Source organism: Heptranchias perlo, chromosome 3 (assembly GCF_035084215.1).
Source record: "Heptranchias perlo isolate sHepPer1 chromosome 3, sHepPer1.hap1, whole genome shotgun sequence".
Lineage (NCBI taxonomy): Eukaryota > Metazoa > Chordata > Chondrichthyes > Hexanchiformes > Hexanchidae > Heptranchias > Heptranchias perlo.
In genome coordinates, this window is record NC_090327.1 from 11686415 (window position 1) to 11707820 (window position 21406).

General features: G+C 42.4%; 1 protein-coding gene across 2 annotated transcripts in view; it reads left to right on the forward strand.

The window, feature by feature from the left end:
- Nucleotides 1–21406, forward strand: part of LOC137310176 (cadherin-7-like) — a 79706-nt gene that overhangs the window by 36063 nt on the left and 22237 nt on the right. For both annotated transcript variants that reach the window (XM_067978134.1, XM_067978135.1), the window contains 2 exons: nt 468–721; nt 12562–12698. In XM_067978134.1, coding sequence (XP_067834235.1) covers nt 468–721; nt 12562–12698 — 391 coding nt within the window. The remainder of the gene's footprint in view (nt 1–467; nt 722–12561; nt 12699–21406) is intronic.

Genomic DNA, 21406 nt, shown 5'->3' on the forward strand with positions numbered 1-21406 from the left:
TTCAGTTTATAAAAAAAATTGAAAGTGGAAAGGTGGTATCAGTAAATGTGACCATGAAGCTGTCAGATTGTCATAAAAAAAACAACTAGTTCATTAATGCCTTTTAGGGAAGGAAACCTGCCATTCTTACCCGATGTGGTCTACATGTGACTCCAGGCCCACACTAATGTGGTTGGCTCATAACTGCCCTCTGAAATGGCCTAGCGAGCCACTCAGCTCTATCAAGCTCAGGGCAGCTCGGGATGATCAATAAATGCCGGCCTTACCAGCGACGCCCACACCCCGAGAATGAATTTTTAAAAAAAGGCCAGAACTAGTTAAAAGTCCAAATATGCACCAAGTGATTAATCAGGTAGCGCGATTATTGGCAAGTGATCTGTCTTTGAGTATAAGGCTGATCGATAACCTAATGATTTTAAACCAGTGATGAATAATGTATAGCGGACTTTGTCTGTGCTTTTCTGCAGCCATTGGACTATGAGAGCAAAAGGAGATTTAGCATCAGAGTGGAGGCAATCAACAGATACATTGATCCCCAACTTCTCAGCCTCGGACCATTTAAAGATCGCACAAATGTCAAAATCAACGTGCACGATGTTGATGAGCCACCGATCTTTATCTCTCCTGAATACATTTTCGAGGTTCAAGAAAATAGAGAAACTGGTGCCTTTGTTGGAGCAGTTATTGCAAGGGACCCAGACATAGCAAACAATCCAATCAGGTACGTGGCGTTTACATGACAGAGTTGATTCCGTTAAACAGTGCAGAGACTTCTCCTCCACCCAGTACTGATTACTATACCTGCCGTGGTTCTGACAACTGAAGAAATTGCATACTTAAGCCATGCTATTATATATTAGGTTCCTTTAAACAATATAAAAAATTCAAAGCCGGTGAAAATGGTTGGTAAGAACAGGTAGATGGTTAAAGTGGCCGACCATTCTGAGTTTCATTACGTTTTCACGTTGTGTTTAATGGGCTTTCAAGTTTTCGCTAAAAATGATTGACTTTCAAGTGCCTCATTACTTATTCATTACTGGTTTGATTGCACTGCTGTTACTCTTCATAGTTCACTTCTGCTGACATTATCTGCTGCTTCTGTGGGCATATTCAGATGTAATGTGTCAAACATATCTCTCCAAATCAATAGAATTCTGGTGCCAATATGACAGCAAACAAGACAGAAATATTAGAAGTTGTTTTCCCGAGTGTTAAACAGCTTTCTGGTGATTACTGTGCACACACATCTCGAGCCGAGCCAAATGTACGCCATTTTCAGTTCCACCCAGTGTTAATTTACCGCTGATGGAAATTTAAGCAAGCAGTAATACCACAGGCAGAATTGATTGTAAAATGGACCATGTGACTCAAAAATAAACACTAAGCAGGAAGTGGATTTGATGGCTCGAAGTAAAGAGTATTTAGTGCTAAATAAGTCCATCAAGCCCACACGTCAGCAGGGAGGCACAGGCCTGAGAGACATCTGCCAAAATAAAAGAACTTGTCACAAAGGGCATGAATGGTTCATCAATGATCTGTAACACCAAGGAAAAGACGATGTGCAAGAGCCAACTGAGGAGTGATTGACGAGACCCAGTTACAGTGAAGCGTCTGAACTGAAGGTAACTGAATTGTTCAGTCTTAACAGCCCAGACAGTGTAAATGCAAACATGGGAGACATTGCTAATGTCACTGATAAGTTTCATCTAAGTATATGGCATCTTTACGCACACATGTTTCTGACATTATAGATTAAATACATTAAACCCTACAAATGCACACACCATTCCCTACTTGATGGAGTAACCTTGATTGAGCACTTCTTCACACAAAGCGTAGTGGAAATCTGGAACTCTCTTCCCCAAAAAGCTGTTGAGGCTGGGGGTCAATTGGAAATTTCAAAACTGAGATTGATGGGTTTTTGTTAGGCAAGAATATTAAGGGTTATGGAACCAACGCGTGTAGACGGAGTTAAGATACAGATCACCCATGATCTAATTGAATGGCGGAAAAGGCTCGAGGGGCTGAATGGCCTACTCCTGTTCCTATGTTGCGAGGATGGATTAATCATACTCCTCATTTTATTATAGATCAAAAGTCAACAATGTGCCATGAGTCAGCTGGGCTGGGGAACGTTTGTAAAGGGGGGGTCATCTCAAGACAAGCCAGAAATTCAAACTGTTCCAGGAGCAAATCCACACGTTCTTGCAACTCAGTGGACTGTTACAGAACAACTTACATTGAATTACATACGGGGTGAAATTGGTCTATAGTAGTAGTGATAGGAGATAGTGAATCGATGGGCTGGTTTACACCCTGCCTGATTTCCTTCACCCCACCAGATTTTCTTTTCCATTGACTTCAATGGAAAAGGGCAATTGGGTGGAGTTTAAAACAGGCTGCCGATTTGATAGAAAGAAAGAACTTGCATTTATATCGCGCCTTTCATGACCGCAGGACATCCCAAAGTGTTTACAGCCAATGAAGTACTTTTGAAGTGTAGTCACTGTTGTCGTGTTTTTTTTAGTAATATTGGTTGAGGAATAAATATTGGCCAGGACGCCATGAGAACTCCGCTACTCTTCTAAATAGTGCCATGGGATCCTTTATGTCCACCTGAGAGGGAAGACAAGGTCTTGCTTTAACGTTTCATCCAAAAGACATCACCTCCAACAGTGCAGTACTCCCTCAGCACTGCACCATGGTTCCAGCCTAAATTATGTGCCCAAGTCTCTGGAGTGGGACTTGAACCCACAACCTTCTGACTCAATAGGCAAGAGTACCACCTCTGAGCCACAGTTGACACCATGCTATTGCCAGTTTTGAACTACTGCCCAATTTTGCCACCATAGAATCTACAGCACAGAAACAGGCAATTCGGCCCAACTGGTCTGTGCCGGTGTTTATACTCCACATGAGCCTCCTCCCACCCTAATTACTTGTTTCCACCCTGTCCCCATATCCCTTTATTCCCTTCTCCCTTCTGCCATTTATCTCTCTGTTAATGCCTTCCTGTATTTTGGCGCAGTCCTCCATGCCTCAATTTAACATCATCTGCAAATTTCAACATGGTATTGTTTGCAAACTTCCAAGATGGTGCTCAGTTTTTGAATTTCTCAGAGCTTCATCAGTCAGTAAGCCAACAAATCTCACTCTGTGGCCAAAGATTACAAATGTGGGAAATTGTATCATTAACAAAGTACAAAAGCTCCGGGAAAAGGATTACGGGGTTGGATTAGTGCACTTCAATTTATTAACAATTTGGTCAAAAGCATACATTGCACCTAGGAATGTACAGGGGTTGATTCAGTCGGAAACCCTGTCCATTGACCAAAATCCTAAGATGGAAGGATAGGTGAGAGGTCACCAGATGAATTCAACAATCCACAGTAGAATGTAGGAGAAAGTAAAAGCAAAGTACTTTTGCTTCTACTTGCCAAAAAGTGGGTATTGGTGCATGACTTAGACTAGAATACCCTCCTTCATGCTCTATCAGAAAGCTGTAGTCAAAACTGTCTTTGAAGCACATAGGCATCCAACGAAAACGATATTGATATATTTATTGGGGGTTGTTGGGTTTATTGTAGGCAGCTAAAGCTCCACAGTGTTTACGTGGAATGATTCTGTCATTTTTCTTTAATTTTTCTTGATCATATTAAGATTCACAGGCACAAAGGTTGCATAACTATCAGTGCAGCGGGGTGGACTGAATAAACCTGTGTCAGATTGCCAAAGTCACAGAACTCATACGCATGTGGAGAAAGAAAGAAAGAACTTGCATTTATATAGCGCCTTTCACAACCTCAGGACATCCCAAAGCGCTTTACAGCCAATGAAGTACTTTTGAAGTGTAGTCATTGTTGTAATGTAGGAAATGCAGCAGCCAATTTGCGCACAGCAAGATTCCACAGACAGCAATGTGATAATGACAAGATAATCTGTTTTATTCATAGAAACGTAGAAACATAGAAAATAGGAGCAAGATTAGGCCATTCGGCCCTTCGGGCCTGCTCCGCCATTCAAAATGATCATGGCTGATTGTCTAACTCAGTACCCTGTTCCCGCTTTTTTCCCATATCCCTCGATCCCTTAACCATTAAGAAATATATCTATCTCCTTCTTGAATATATCTAATGACTTGGCCTCCACTGCCATCTGCGGTAAAGAATTCCACAGGTTCACCGCCCTCTGAGTGAAGAAATTTCTCCTCATCTCTGTTCTAAATGGCATACCCCGTATCCTGAGACTGTGACCCCTGGTTCTGGACTCCCCAGCCATTGGGAACATCCTCCCTGCATCTAGTCTGTCTAGTCCTGTTAGAATTTTATATGTTTCGATGAGATCACTTCGCATTCTTCTAAACTCTAGTGAATATAGGCCCAGTTGACCCAATCTCTCCTCATACGTCAGTCCTGCCATCCCAGGAATCAGTCTGGTAAACCTTCGTTGCACTCTCTCCATGGCAAGGACATCCTTCCTCAGGTAAGGAGACCAAAACTGCACACATTACTCCAGATGTGGTCTCACCAAGGCCCTGTATAACTGCAGTAAGACATCCCTGTTCCTGTACTCAAATCCTCTTGCAATGAACGCCAACATACCATTCACCTTCCTAAATGCTTGCTGAACCTGAATGCTCGCTTTCAGCGACTGGTGTACAAGGACACCCAGGTCTCGTTGCACCTCCCCTTTTCCCAATCTATCACCATTCAGATAATAATCTGCCTTTCAATTTTTACAACCAAAGTGGATAACCTCACATTTATCCACGTTATACTGCATCTGCCATGTTCTTGCCCACTCACCCAACTTGTCTAAATCACATTGGAGCCTCTTTGCATCCTCCTCACAGCTCACATTCCACCCCAGCTTTGTGTTGGCTGAAGGATAGAGATTGGTCAGGACATCAAGGAGAACTCCCCTGCTCTTCTTCGAAATAGTGCCATGGGATCTTTTACATCCATCTGAGAGGGCAGGCGGGGCCTCGGTTTAACGTCTCATCTGAAAGGCAGCACCTCCGACAGTGCAGTGCTCCCTCAGTACTGCACTGTGAGAGCCAGCCTAGATCATGTGCTCAAGTCTCTGGAGTGGGACTTGAACCCACGATCGTCTGACTCAGAGGCGAGAGCGCTACCATTCTGAGCCACGGCTGACGAGAGAAGAAGAAGATGTAGAAATCAGTGAGCATATCTTGAGGGCATTTGAGCAGCACAACATGTATAATGCAAAGATCCATTTTCACTGCAGAAGAGGTCAGGAACTTGGACGTTCTCCAAGACTCAACCTCTTGAAATGTATATTGAGCTAAACAACAGGTTGCAGTAGTGCACAGCACAGGTACTGCTGTCCAACATAGCAGCAGCAATAATGATTTGCTGATTCGGTGACACAAGGGCAGAGTTGCATTTTGCCCTAACTGAACCTATATCAGATGTAAGGTTATCCCTCCAAGCATCTTTAAGAGCAGAGATAGCTGATATTGGAGAAAGACTGCAGTCATTACTAAATTTGAACAGAGGTGAGGTATATAATTTAGTCTGGTTCCAAACAAATGAATTCTGGCTTCCAGTTTCTGAAAAACATTATGTTATAACTCTACCAGCATAACACACAGAACATTGACTATTTTTTAATTCATTCTCGGGATGTGGGCGTCACTGGCTAGGCCAGCATTTATTGCCCATCTCTAGTTGCCCTTGAGAAGGTGGTGGCGAGCCCTCTTCTTGAACCGCTGCAGTCCGTGTGGTGAAGGTTCTCCTAAAATGCTTTTAGGTAGGGAGTTCCAAGACTTTGACCCAGTGATGATGAAGGAATGGCCAATATAGGTCCAAGTCAGGATGGTGTATGTGACTTGGAGGGGATCTTGGAGGTGATGGAGTTCCCATGCACCTGCTTCCGTTGTGGGGGAGGTCACGGATTTTGGGGATGGGGCTGCTATCGAAGGAGGTATCTCCAATATTTTTATAACTAATCAACAAAAGTGTTTAAAAAATTTTATTTTAAAAAGCAACATTTTTTTAATGCTCCTATGATTTTTTTTTGCTCCCGGGTTTCACTCGCAGTGTTGTCCAAGTGATTAACCTTTCATCCCTGGGGACTCCAGGACAATCCTGGAGGGTTTGGCAAACCCTAGCTGCAGCGGGGGGGGGAGTTACCCATTTATCGCCCGCAGCCTGTCGGTCGTTCGGTGGTGAGGCCTGGTCATCATAATGGACCTGACCTCCCTTTGGCACTATACACAGAATTACATACAATGTACAGCACAGAAACAGGCCGTTCGGCCCAAATGGTCCATGCCGGTGTTTATGCTCCACACGAGCCTCCTCCCACCCTTCTTCATCTATTCCCATGAACATATCCTTCTATTCCTTTCTCCCTCATGTGTTTATCTAGGTTTCATTACTGGGTGTAGTCTACAGGCCGCCAACTAGTGGGAAGGATGTCGAGGAACAAATTTGCAGGGAAATTACAGAGAGGTGCAAGAACTATAGAGTAGTGATAATGGGGGACTTCAACTATCCTAATATAGACTGGGATAGTAATAGTGTAAAGGTCAAAGAGGGGGAGGAATTTCTGAAGTGTGTTCAGGAGAATTTTCTTGATCAGAATGCTTTCGGCTCAACGAGGAAGGAGGCATTGCTGGATCTTGTTCTGGGGAATGAAGTGGGTCAAGTGGAGCAAGTGTCAGTGGGAGAATATTTAGGGAACAGTGATCATAGTATCATAAGATTTAGATTAGTTGTGGAAAAGGACAAGGAGCAATCTAGAGTAAAAATACTTAATTGGGAGAGCTCCAATTTCAGTGGTTTGAGAACGGATCTGGCCCGGGTAAATTAGAATCAAAGATTGGCAGGCAAAACTGTAATCGGACAATGGGTGGTCTTCAAAGAGGATATGGGTGGTCTTTAAAGAAGTTCGTGAACAGTCTAGGTACATTCCCATGAGGGGGAAAGGTAGGGCAACCAAAGTCAGAGCTCCCTGGATGACAAAAGAGATAGAGAGTAAGATGAAGCAGAAAAAGGGGGTGTATGACAGATGTCAGATTGATAATACAAGTGAGAACCAGGCCAAATATAGAAAGTACAGAGGAGAAGTGAAAAAGGAAATAAAAGGGGCAAAGAGAGAGTACGAGAATAGCTCTGACTTTGGTTGCCCCTACCATTCCCCCTCATGGGAATGTACCTAGACTGTTCACGAACTTCTTTAAAGACCACCCATATCCTCTTTAAAGACCACCCATTGTCCGGGTAACATAAAAGGGAATCCAAAAATCTTCTATTGGCATATAAATAGTAAACAGGTAGTAAGAGGAGGGGTGGGGCCAATTGGGGACAAAAAAGGAGATCTACACATGGAGGAAGAGGGTGTGGCTGAGGTACTAAATGAGTACTTTGCATCTGTCTTTACCAAGGAAGAAGTTGCTGCCAAAACCACCATAGAAGAGGTAGTTGAGATACTGGATGGGCTAAAAATTGATAAAGAAACGATAATCCGAGACAAAATTAATAGTCACGTGGACAAGTGTAGATTAATAAAGGAAACCCAGCATGGATTCGTTAAAGGCAAATCATGCTTAACTAAATTGATTGAGTTTTTTGATGAGGTAACAGAGAGGGTTGATGAGGGCAATACGGTTGATGTGTATATGGACTTTCAAAAGGCATTTGATAAAGTGCCACATAATAGGTTTGTCAGCAAAATTGAAGCCCCTTGAATAAAAGGGGCAGTGGTAGCATGGATACAAAATTTACTAAGTGACAGTAAACACAGAGTAGTGGTGAACGGTTGTTTTTCAGACTGGAGGAAGGTATACAGTGGTGTTCCCCAGGGGTCAGTGCTGGGACCACTGCTTTTTTTGATATATATTAATGACTTGGACTTGGGCGCAATTTCAAAATTTGCAGATGACATACAACATGGAAGTGTAGTAAACAGTGAGGAGGATAGTGATAGACTTCAAGAGGACATAGACAGGCTGGTGGAATGAAATTTAACGCAGATGAAATTTAACGCAGAGAAGTGCGAAGTGATACATTTTGGCAGGAAGAATGAGAAGAGGCAATATAAACTAAACGGTGCAAATCTAAAGGGGGTGCAGGAACAGAGAGATATGGAGGGTATATGTGCATAAATCTTAGCAGGACAGGTTGAGAAAGCAGTTAAAAAAGCATGCAGGATCCTGGGCTTTATAAATAGAGGCATAGAGTTCAAAAGCAAGGAAGTTAATATGACCCTTTATAAAATACTGGTTCAGCCACAACTGGAGTATTGTGTCCAATTCTGAGCACCGCACTTTAGGAAGGATGTGAAGGCCTTAAAGAGGGTGCAGAAAAGATTTACTAGTGTGGTTCCAGGGATGAGGGACTTCAGTTACGTGGATAGACTGGAGAATCTGGGATTGTTCTCCTATGAGCAGAGAAAGTTGAGAGGAGATTTGATAGAAGTGTTCAAAATCATTAATGGTTTAAATAAAGTAAATAAGGAGAAACTGTTCCCATTGACGGAAGGGTCAAGAACCAGAGGGCACAGATTTCAGGTGATTGGCAAAAGAACCAAAGGCGACACGTGGAAAAACGTTTTTACACAGCGAGTAGTTATGATCTGGAATGCGCTGCCTGAAAGGGTGGTGGAAGCAGATTCAGTCGTGGCTTTCAAAAAGGAATTGGGTAAATACTTGAAGGGAAAAAATTTGCAGGGCTATGGGGAAAGAGCAGAGGAATGGGACAAACTGGATTGCTCTTACAAAGAGCCGGCACAGTCTCAATGGGCTGAATGGCCTCCTTCTGAGCTATAACCATTCTATGATTCCATGAATCTATTCCCCTTAAAGGCATCTATGCTATTCGCCTCAACTACTCCTTGTGGTAGCGAGTTCCACATTCTAACCACTCTCTGGGTAGAGAAGTTTCTCCTGAATTCCCTACTGGATTTAGTGGTGACTATCTTATATTTATGGCCCCTAGTTCTGTTCTCCCCTGCATCTCTTGTGATGAAAAAAGTAGGAATTGGAAATGCCAGATTCAGAAAAGCAGCCTGAAGGATAATTAGGAGGAATGCCCCATCTATCTTGCTAAAATTAGCACAGACTTTGAATTGCTTATAATGTAGGCCACCTATAGCTTATTACCCAACACATGGAAAATTACAGCAGTGACTACACTACAAGAGTACTTCATTGGCTGTAAAGTGCTTTGGGACATCCTGAGGTCATGAAGGGCACTGCAAGTTCTTTCTTTTCTTTCTGTACTGTGATTTAGGTGGGATGAAATGTTCTGTGCAATGGATCACTGTAATGTAATAAATTTACAGCTTTAAGATAACAAAGCTGCAGAAAGCCAAATTCCGTTTATTTAAACTTTGTGCTAAAGGTTGAAACTGTATCTGCAGTAAGTCCGGCCATTTTTCAAATAAACTTTTTCATATTCATTTGAACGTGAAAATTGCAGAATGTATTTGACAGTGAAAACTTCGGGTAAATCTTCACACGGTATGGGGTACAAATTCAACCTTGGGAGGTAGCACAGAACGAACGGTAATGTATTGGCCTCCTGTTATACACCCAGCTCACTATTCAGCTTCATGGCCATCAATGTGTCAGCCGTGGCTCACTGCACAGCACTCTTGCGTCCGAATCAGTGGGTTTGAGCTGTGGGTTTCAAAACCCCTTTAACAAAAGACATTTAAAGGAAAGGGTTAACTGTACCTCTTTTAAGCAAAGATATTTGAAAACCTGCAAACACAAAAATGGAGTAAACTGTGTTTTTGCAAATCCTGTTTTTCCCTCAATGACGCTGATGGCATTGGAAAAGTCTGAGTTTCGGCATCGAAGACACTGTACTGCGGATAGATATCTAGATTATTAAATAAATTAGCTAGATACATCGGGCTTTTGGAAACACAAGCTTTTCAACACAGCAGGGGGTAATGTAAGAGAAGGCAATAAGGGCATACGTCAAAGGCTTCGGATCGGGAAAGCAATGATAGGTGTGAAAAGGCACGGGCCTCTCATTCCTATCTGGTAATCTGTTCAAAGAACTGGGATTTGTAAAACATCAATTAATGTTGCATCCAGCATATGATCAAATAGTTTAAGGAGTGGATTTGAAACCACTGAAGCAATTAAAATTGAAGACATCAGGACCGTTAGGAATGTCTGTGTATAGAAATGAAAGGGGCTATTTCTACATGAAAGGCCATAAACAGAGATAGTAAAGGGGCCTTTTACATGGTTCGAGCACATGGTCTTTTCTACATCAATGGGTCTCCAGTCACATGATGAAAGCCTAAACTGTCAATCATTGGGGCGTGTGAATGATTTGAGGCATAGCAACAGGGAGCAATTGGACAAAAAAGAATGACACTCCCCAATCCTATGTCCTGTTGGTAAAAACAATATAAAAGAAGACTTTGAGAGAAGAACAGTCTCTTCACCACACAACAGTCACAAGGAACGCACACTGCAGTCGAACATCACGCAAGAAGAAGAGGACCTCATGGACTGAAGAGTTGATCACTTTCAGGCCTCGATGAGCAAAATCATTGGTTTAAAGGTTGTATATGTATTAATGATTTGCCTGATGTGTGTATGAATTGGTAAGTCATTACATAATAATGTTGCAAATTATTAGGTATATAGAATCGTAGGATCGTTACAGCACAGAAGGAGGCTATTCGGCCCATTAAGCCTGTGCTGGCTCTTTGTAAGAGCAATCCAGTTAGTCTCATTCCCCTGCTCTTTACTGGTAGCCCTGCAAATTTTTTCCCTTCAAAAAATATTTATCCAATTCCATTTGAAAGCCATGATTGAATCTACCTCCACCACCCTTTCAGGCAGCACATTCCAGATCATAACTACTCGCTGCGTAAAAAAGTTTTTCCTCATGTCGCCTTTGGTTCTTTTGCCAATCACCTTAAATCTGTGTCCCATGGTTCTCGACCCTTCCGCCGTTGCAACATTATTACGTAATGACTTACCAATTCATACACACATCAGGCAAATCATTAATACATATACAACCTTTAAACCAATGATTTTGCTCATCGAGGCCTGAAAGTGATCAATTTGCTTTATCTAGACCCCTCATGATTTTGAACACCTCTATTACCAATTCATACAGATTCTATCAAATCTCCTCTCGACCTTCTCTGCTGTAAGGAGAACAATCCCAACTTCTCCAGTCTATCCACATAACTAAAATAGAACTGAAGTGTAATGGGATTTTATAGAGGAAAGTCATACGTGTGTGGTTTGATTTTGTTTCATGAATGCTTATATGAATTATAACATCATTAAGTAATTACTTTTGATTAACAAAACTACCGTGAGTGAGGGTGACTTTCTTTGTTTGACTATTTGTCCAGTTCCAAGAATTACAGGAATTAGGAAATACCCTAAATAATCCCACTCCACAGACTTGAGCACATAATCTAGATTGACACTCACAATGCAGTACTGAGGGAGTGCTGCACTGTTGGAGGTGCCGCCTTTCAGATGAGACATTAAACCGAGGCTCCATCTGCCCTCTCAGGTGGACGTAAAAGATCTCACGGCACTTTGTCGAAGAAGAGCAGGGGAGTTGGTCCTGGCCAATGTTTATCCCTAAACTAACATCACTAAAAACAGATTATCTGGTCATTATCACATTGCTGCTTGTGGGACCTTGTTGTGCATAAATTGGCTGCCGTATGTCCTATATTACAACAGTGACTACACTTCTAAAGTACTTCAATGGCTGTAAAGCGCTTTGAGATATCCTGAGGTCGTGACAGGTACTATATAAATGCAAGTCTTTTTTTTCTCTCTTTCTTTTCATTGGAGCTGAATACTGGGCAGGCATATAACAGGTGGCCAATGCCACACTGCCCATGGCAAATTTCTACCTTTGAATTCAAGTTGAAACTTGTGCCCTCGGCTGTTCACACTAATGCTATTGCAGAGAGCTGTTGGTTTTGGAGCTACAGAAGGCAATTGATTTGTCATCACTTAGTTCGCCTCAGAAAACAGCATTTCATTGCCAGTGGGCATTTTTATGCGAACTCACGCTATCTACAGTAAGTGGGAAAATTCACAGAATTTGTTGCGGGATGTCGGGCAGCAACATATCACTTGCCCCTGTTGGTGATGTGTAATTGCTTGTGAAAGAGCATGTCCATCTTTTCAGATGAACTCTCTGTATTAATGGGGACAGGTCACTTGAATACCACCTCGAATCTTCTAAACCTTGGGTTTCCGCGCTCTTGAAAGTAGACGCAAAATGCAGAGCTAACGTTATGTGAAATATCGGGGGATTCTGCTGAGGAAGTGTCAAAATTGTAACGTTTGAAAATAGCTTCTGCTGCTGAAAAGTTCATCCATAGGAAGACATTTGATGGACTCGTGTGAAACAAATGTGTCTCGGCAAATTGATTTTACAGGAGATTTCTGGTACGCTGGAACGGCACTAAATATTCTTTGCACCGGTATTTATCCATTTGCAGTACATGTGGCATTTTTCTGGATTCATATTATGGAGATCAAGGTTTTGCGTAATAAAAATCAAACGATACGCTTCTGTTGTGCAGATATTCCATTGACCGTCAAACTGATTTGGACAGAATTTTCGACATTGATGCAAATAATGGAACCATAACCACTTCCCATTCCCTTGACCGAGAGGAAGTTCCTTGGTACAATTTTTCAGTCTCAGCTTCAGAAGCAAGTAAGTCCTTCTTAATCTTGAAGTCTTTGTGATTCTTGACACAAATGCTGGACAATGTCTATGCATCCAGCTGAGGTTCATCAACTAACTTTTTTTCCCCGTTTTCCTAGTAACCTATTAAATATTTTTATAATAATATTTCTTGTGTATGTCAGGTACTTCTAGCCCATTGTCCACGTTATCACCATTAAGCCTGTCATCTATGTTGAGCAGCTGATCGATTCTCTTCTTCCTGATTTTTATTAGGCAAGGGTATTAAGGGTTATGGAACCACGGCAGGTAGATGGAGTTAAGGTACAGATAAGCCATGATCTAATTGAATGGCGGAACAGGCTCAAGGGGCTGAATGGCCTACTCCTGTTGCAATGTTCCTAGGTCAAGCATTTAAGTCTCTGTTTGTTTGCTCTTTTCTGATTGGTGAATAACAGAAGTAGAAAATAAACAATCAATTGAAGAAAAATCTTAATTTTTCCAATTTCAGTTTTTTTCATAACTACATTCTAGCAAAAAAAATTCTCTGGGATCAATCTGTCAGGACAGTTCCATATTCACCCCACTATATAGCTTATGAATAAAATTTATTGCACAATGAACTGATCTATGGCTCCAACCATTACCCCTCCCCAAAACAACACACCCCAACAGGCTATTGAACATGCTGGTCTTTTGGTACACCCTGTGCTCCCCATCTTATGCATTATTAATTCTCATCCAGATAGTTAACTCCTCACATTTCGAAGCCTCCCAATATACTCTGAAGCACATTTCCTAATGAGACGGCAGTCGCCAGGACTGCTATATAGTCAATGCTCCAATGCGTGTGGAAGCTGTCCAGCTGATGTTTGACAGTCAAAGGCTTCCCAACATCTCCAACATATTCTCAAATCAACCAAATGAATTCCTGACTTTATTTATTAAACTTATGAACCACGTGGAAAAATTATTGCAGGGCAGCAACCAGGCCAGAAGGACCATTATACAACTCAACAAGGCAAGTCATAGAATCATAGAATGATGCGGCACAAAAGGAGGCCATTCAGCCCATCATGCCTGTGCTGGCTCTTTGGTAGAGCTATCCAATTAGTCCCACTCCCTTGCTCTTTTCCTATAACCCTGGAAATTTTTCCTTTTCAAGTATTGATCCAATTCCCTTTTGAAAGTTATTATTGAATCTGCTTCCACCACCCTTTTAGGCAGCGCATTCCAGATCATAACAACTCACTGCATAAAAAAAATTCTCCTCACCTCCCCCCTAGCTTTTTGGCTGATTATCTTAAATCTGTGTCCTCCTGCCAGTGGAAACAGTTTCTCCCTATCTACTCTATCGAAACCCCTCATAATTTGGAACACCTCTACTAAATCTCCTCTTAACCTTCTTTGCTCTAAGGAAGACAACCCCAGCTTCACAATCCCGGCTTTGACTTGGTTGAAGCAAACTGGTCTGAGTAGTATTGCCAATTCTACCAACCAGTTGTCCTTGGTCGTAGAGTAACAGTTGTCTGCTCTGCAGGCTGCCATTGAGCAGTAAGTAACATCAGTGGTATCTGGCCAGGGAAATCTGCCAGTGGAGGGCAGCAAATGTGATTGAATCATCTTTCAGGAAATGCCCCCCCCCGATGAGATTTTAGGGAAGCCAAAGTACAAGATGTGATTAAGTCTGGATTTGATGCACTTGGAACAGAGTTGGGACTAGCATCAGGAGGGCTACAGACAGCTGGTGTCATGGTCCCTGCTAATGGGGAAAGATGAACACCTTCACAACTCAGTCTCCAACAGCAGCACACTTGCAAAAGCACAGAACAAGCAGTCGGCTCTCAAGTTGTTTCTGGTCCCTTGCCAGCTTTTGCTTCTTAGAATCATCATACAGCACAGAAGGAGACCATTCAGCCCATCATGCCTGTGCTGGCTCTTTTGAAAGAGCTATCTAATTTGCCCTAATTTGTGATCAAGAAGGCCAACGGAATGTTGGCTTTTATTGCTAGGGGGATTGAATATAAAAACAGGGAGGTATTGCTGCAGTTATATAAGGTATTGGTGAGACCGCACCTGGAATACTGCATACAGTTTTGGTCTCCGTACTTAAGAAAAGACATACTTGCTCTCGAGGCAGTACAAAGAAGGTTCACTCGGTTAATCCCGGGGATGAGGGGGCGGACATATGAGGAGAGGTTGAGTAGATTGGGACTCTACTCATTGGAGTTCAGAAGAATGAGAGGCGATCTTATTGAAACATATAAGACTGTGAAGGGGCTTGATCGGGTGGATGCGGTAAGGATGTTCCCAAGGATGGGTGAAACTAGAACGAGGGGGCATAATCTTAGAATAAGGGGCTGCTCTTTCAAAACTGAGATGAGGAGAAACTTCTTCACTCAGAGGGTAGTAGGTCTGTGGAATTTGCTGCCCCAGGAAGCTGTGGAAGCTACATCATTAAATAAATTTAAAACAGAAATCGACAGTTTCCTAGAAGTAAAGGGAATTAGGGGTTACGGGGAGCGGGCAGGAAATTGGACATGAATTTAGATTTTGGGTTAGGATCAGATCAGCCATGACCTTATTGAATGGCGGAGCAGGCTCGAGGGGCCGATTGGCCTACTCCTGCTCCTATTTCTTATGTTCTTATGTTATGCCCCACTCCCCCCCTGCTCTTTTCCCATAGACCTGTAAATTTTATTCTTTGAAATAGTGCCGTGGGATCTTTTACGTCCACCTGAGGTGGCAGGCGGGGCCTTGGTATAATATCTCATCCAAAAGACAGCACGTTTGACAGTGTAACACTCCCTCAGTACTGCACTGGAGCGTCAGTCTAGATTATGTGCTCAAGTCTCTGGAGTGGGTGGGAGGAGGTTCGTGTGGAGCATAAACACTGGCATAGACCAGTTGGGCCGAATGGCCTGTTTCTGTGCTGTAAATTCTATTTAATAGTTACTGCATCTCAAAGGCAACATATCACATGCAAAACACTTTGGGACACCCTGAGAGATGTGATAAGGTGCTTTGTAAATATGAGCTCTTTATTTCATTTCTGAGAATGGACAGTAAAGGGGCAATTTGATGAGTTTGTGCAAACTATTAAATTAACCCCTAAGTGTCGGCAGGTTATTGGGCTGTGGAGAGCAACAAAGCTGAACCCAATCCCTTTTCTTCATCCAATGCCCTCGTACAGACACTTTACAGCAGGGGTCATTTGTCAGTGATCAGGAACTCGAACAATACAAAGCCAAGGGGGTGGTCACTGATGACAATTGTTGTACTCGAACTGCAGTCCCAGCTGAGATCAGCTAACTCAGGACGACCCGGAAATTGACCCTTGAACTTAACGCCCTCTACTGTCTAGTACTATTACCCAGCAAGCCATCAGAGGTGCTAATTCCTTTTAGTGTAACAAAAGCATTCAAGTGGGGCTGGGAGACCATGAGGACAGGACAGCAAGCAAGAATTAGGGATAGGATATTGGGTAGGACCTTCTATCAGGACTGTGTTACGGGTGCAGGCTCAGTTCTGCAGCATGTTATAAAATAATTGTATCTTTTCAAAGGAATTTTAGCTGGCCCTTGCACTGTGGTTACGAATTTGGAGATATGGCTGCTAGGATTCCCTCTGTCTTTTGTGTTGAGAGCCGCTCGGTAGATTAAAGATAGAATAGAGTTGTGACTTGTTGCTTGTCAGCTCCATGGCCATTAAAGGGGATGTCATGCCAGACGAATTGGATTTGCTTCAATTCTGGACTGTAGAGATCTCAACATAGGAACAGCAGTGGGCCATTTAGCCACTTGAGCCTGTTCCACCATTCAATGAGATCATGGCTGATCTGTGACCTAACTCCATGTTGGGGCTTTAGCCCATTATCCCTTAATACCTTTGGTTAACAAAAATCTATCAATCTCAGATTTAAAATTCACAATTGAGCTAGCATCAACTGCCGTTTGGGGAAGAGAGTTCCAAACTTCTACCATTCTTTGCGTGTAGAAGTGTTTCCTAACTTCACTCCTGAAAGTCCTGGCTCTAATTTTTAGGCTGTGTTCCCTAGTCCTAGACTCCTCAACCAGTGGAAATAGTTTCTCTCTATCTAACCTACCAGTTCCCCTTAATACCTGGAAATGGAAGGCAGAAACTTATTAAGTGAGTTTGGAAGGCAGAGGAAACAAAGGTTAGAAACTGGACAACAAAGGAGTTTGGCAGTGCTTAACGGTATATACCTCATGCAAGAAGTATAGTGAATAAGGCAGATGAGCTAAGGGCACAGATAGACACGTGGAAGTACGATATCTTAGCTATTACAGAAACACGGCTTAAACAGAGGCAGGAATGACAGCTCAATGTTCCTGGTTACAGGGTTTTCAGACGAGATAGAGAGGGGGATAATAAAGGAGGGGGGGTGGCAATATTGGTTAAAGAAACAATTATGGCTGTGAGGAGGGCTGATATGTTAGAAGGATCATCAAATGAGGCCATATGGGTTGAGCTAAAGAACAAAAAAGGGGCAGCCACAATACTGTGAGTGTACAATAGACCCCCAAACAGTCAGAGGGAGATAGAAGAGCAAATATGTTGGCAAATTTCTGAGAAGTGCAAAAACAATAGGGCAGTAATAGTAGGGGATTTCAACTACCCTAATATTAACTGAGATAGAATCAGTGCAAAAGGTATAGAGGGCTCAGAATTCTTAAATTGCATTCAGGAGAACTTTTTTAGCCAGTGTCTAGCAAGCCCAACAAGAGTGGGGGCAGTTCTGGATTTAGTTTTTGGGAATGAAGCTGGGCAGGTGGAAGGCGTATCAGTGGGGGAGCATTTTGGTGGCAGTGATCATAATTCAGTTAGATTTAGCATAGTTATGGAAAAGGACAAAGATAGAATAGGAGTCAAATTTCTAAATTGGGGAAAAGCCAATTTTACTAAGCTGAGAAGTGACTTAGCAGAAGTGGACTGAAAACAACTACTTGAAGGTAAATCAGTGTCAGAGCAGTGGGAGGCATTCAAGGGGGAGATTCAAGGGGTTCAGAATAAACATGTTCCCACAAAAAAAAGGGAGGGACTGCCAAATCTAGAGCCCCCTGGATGACAAGGAGCATACAGGGTAAAATAAGGCAAAAAAGGGAAGCTTATGTCAGACACCAAGAGCTCAATACTGCAGAAAGCCTAGAGGACTATCGAAAGTGCAGGGTTGAAATTAAAAAAGAAATTAGGAAAGCAAAGAGAGGGCATGAAAAAATACTGGCAAGTAAAATTAAGGAAAACCCAAAAATGTTTTATGAATACATAATGACCAAGAGGATAACTAAGGAAAGAGTTGGGCCTATTAGAGACCAAAACGGTAACCTATGTGTGGAGGCTGAAGATGTGGGTATGGTTCTTAATAAATATTTTGCATCTGTCTTCACAAAAGAGAGGGACGATGCAGAGATTAAGGAGGAGTGTGAAATATTGGATGGGATAACCTAGTGAGAGAGGAAGTATTAAGGGATTTAGCATCTTTGAAAGTAGATAAATTGCCAGGCCCGGATGAAATGTATCCCAGGCTACTAAGAGAAGCAAGGGAGGAAATAACAGAGGTTCTGATCATCATTTTCAAATCCTCTCTGGTTACCGGCATGGTGCCAGAGGATTGGAGGACTGCTAATGTTGTACCGTTGTTTAAGAAGGGAGAAAGAGATAGACCGAGTAATTATAGGCCAGTCAGTCTAACCTCGATGGTAAATTATTGGAATCAATTCTGAGGGACAGCATAAATCGTCATTTAGAAAGGCACGGGTTAATCAAGGACAGGCAGCACGGATTTGTTAAGGGAAGGTCGTGTCTGACTAAATTGATTGAATTTTTTGAGGAAGTAACAAGGAGGGTTGATGAGGGTAACACGTTTGGTGTAATGTACATGGATTTTAGCAATGCTTTTGACAAGGTCCCACATGGCAGACAGGTCAAAAAAGTAAAAGCCCATGGGATCCAAGGGAAAGTTGCTAGTTGGATCCAAAATTGGTTGAGTGATGAAAGCAAAAAGTAATGGTTGACGGGTGTTTTTGCAACTAGATGGCTGTTTCCAGCGGGGTCCTGCAAGACTCAGTACTAGATCCCTTTCTTTTTGTGATATATATTAATGATTTGGACTTGAATGTGGTGGGCTTTATCAAAAAGTTTGCAGATGATCCAATAATTGGCCGTGTGGTTGATAGAGAGGAGGAAAGCTGTAGACTGTAGGAAGATATCAGTGGACTGGTCAGTTGGGCAGAAAAGTGGCAAATGGAACTCAGTCCAGAGAACTGTGAGGTAATGCATTTGGGGAGGGCAAACAAGGCAAGAGAGTACATAATAAATGGGAGGACACTGAGAGGTGTAGAGGAACAAAGGTGGTTAAAAAGGCATACAGGATACTTTCCTTTATTAGCCGAGGCATAGAATATAAGAGCAGGGAGGTTATGTTAGAACTGTATAAAACATTGGTTAGGCAACAACTTGAGTACTGTGTACAGTTCTGGTCACCACATTACAGGAAAAATGTGATTGCACTAGAGAGGGTACAGAGGAGATTTACGAGGATGTTAACAGGACGAAAGAATTTTAGCTATGAGAAAAGATTGGATAGGCTGGGGTTGTTTTCTTTGGAACAAAGAAGGCTGAGGGGAGATTTAATTGAGGTATATAAAATTATGACGGGACTAGATAGAGTGGATAGGGAGGACCTATTTCCCTTAGCAGAGGGGTCAGAGACCAGGGGATGTAGATTTAGAGTAATTAGTAGAAGGATTAGAGGGGAGCTGAGGAGAAATGTTTTCACCCAGAGGGTGGTGGGTGGTCTGGAACTCACTGCCTGAAAGGGTGGTAGAGGCAGAAACCCTCAGCTTATTTAACAATTACTTGGATGTGCACTTGAAGTGCCGTTACATATAGGGCTGCGGACCAAGTATTGGAAAGTGGGATTAAGCTGGATAGCTCTTTCTCGGCCGGCACGAACATGAGTGGCCGGATGGCCTCCTTCAGTGCTGTAACCTTCTATGATTCTATGAACTTTGATCAAAATCATCCTTTAATCTTCTAAATTCCAGGGACTACAATCCTTTGTTGTGTAGTCTCGCCTCGTAATTTAACCCTTGGAGTCCAGGTAACATTCTAGTAAATCTACGCTGCACTCCCTCCAAGGCCAATATATCCCTCCTAAGGTGTGGTGCACAGAGCTCAACACAGTACTCCAGATGTAGTCTAACCAGAGCTTTGTGTAGCTGTAGCATAACTTCTACCCCCTTGTATTCTAATCCTCTAGATATAAAGGCCAGCATTCCATTAGCCTTTTTGATTATTGTCTGTACCTGTCCATGACATTTTAATGATCTATTTCATGGATTCCTAAGTCTCTTTGGACCCCCACTGTTTCGAGCTTTTCACCATTTAGAAAGTGCTCTGATCTATCCTTTTTAGATCCAAAGTGGATGAGCTCACACTTGCCTACATTGAAATCCATTTGCCACAGTTTTGCCCATTCACTTAATCTATTATCTCTCTGTAATTTTATGCTTCCATCTACACTGCTTACAATGCTGCCTATTGACAAACTTGGATATGTGGCTCTCTATCCCATCATCTAAGTTATTAATAAATACAGTGAATAGTTGAGGCCCCAACACAGATCCCTGTGGGACACCACTAGTTACATCCTGACAATTTGAGTACCTGCCCATTATCCCTACTCTCTGTCTCCTGCTGCTCAGCTGATTTCCTAACCTGGTCAATAATTTGCCCTCAATACCATGAGCTTTGACTTTAGCTTAAAGTCTCTTTTCAGGGACTTTATCAAATGTCTCCTGGAAGTCCATATAAACAACATCCATAGACATTCCCCTGTCCACTACTTTAGTCACCTCTTCAAAAAATTCAATCAGGTTCGTCAGGCATGACCTACCCTTTACAAATCCATGCTGGCTCTCTCTGATTAGCTGAAAATTTTCAAGGTGTTCAGTCACTCTGTCCTTAATTATATACTCTAGTGATTTCCCAACAACAGATGTTAGGCTAACTGGTCTATAAATTCCTTGATTTTCCTCTCTCACCTTTCTTAAATAGCGGAGTCACATGTGCAATTTTCCAATCCAAAGGAATGATTCCTGAATCAAGAGAACTTTGGAAGATTACAGTTAGGGCATCTGCAATGTTCTCACTTACTTCATCAGTTAGCTTCCACTCCCCATCCTCCCAGGTGACAGATAATAGTTAAAGAAAGAAAGAACTTTCATTTAGATAGCGCCTTTCACAATCTTAGGATGTCCCAAAGCGCTTCACAGTCAAAGAAGTATTTTTGAAGTGTAATCATCGTAGCTAATTTGTGTACAACAAGGTCTCACAAGCAGCAAAGAGATAAATGATGAGATATTCTGTTTTAGTGGTGTTGATTGAGGGATAAATATTGGGCAGGACATTGGAAGAATTCTGCTGCTCTTCCTAGAATCTGTGCTGTGGGATCTTTTACAGGGCCTCAGTTTAGTGTCCGATCCAAAAGACGGCACCTCCGACAGTGCAGCACTACCTCAGTACTGCACAGAAATGTCAACCTAGGTTTTGTGCTCACATCTCTGGAGTGGGGCTTGTACCCACAACCTTCTGATTCAGAGGCGAGATATGCTACTGTGGCAAAGGCTGACACTTTAAGTGTTAATATTGATCTCAGGGCTGTGGAGAAGGGACTGAGGATTTCCATGGAAGGATTGCTCTATTGAGCAAGATAT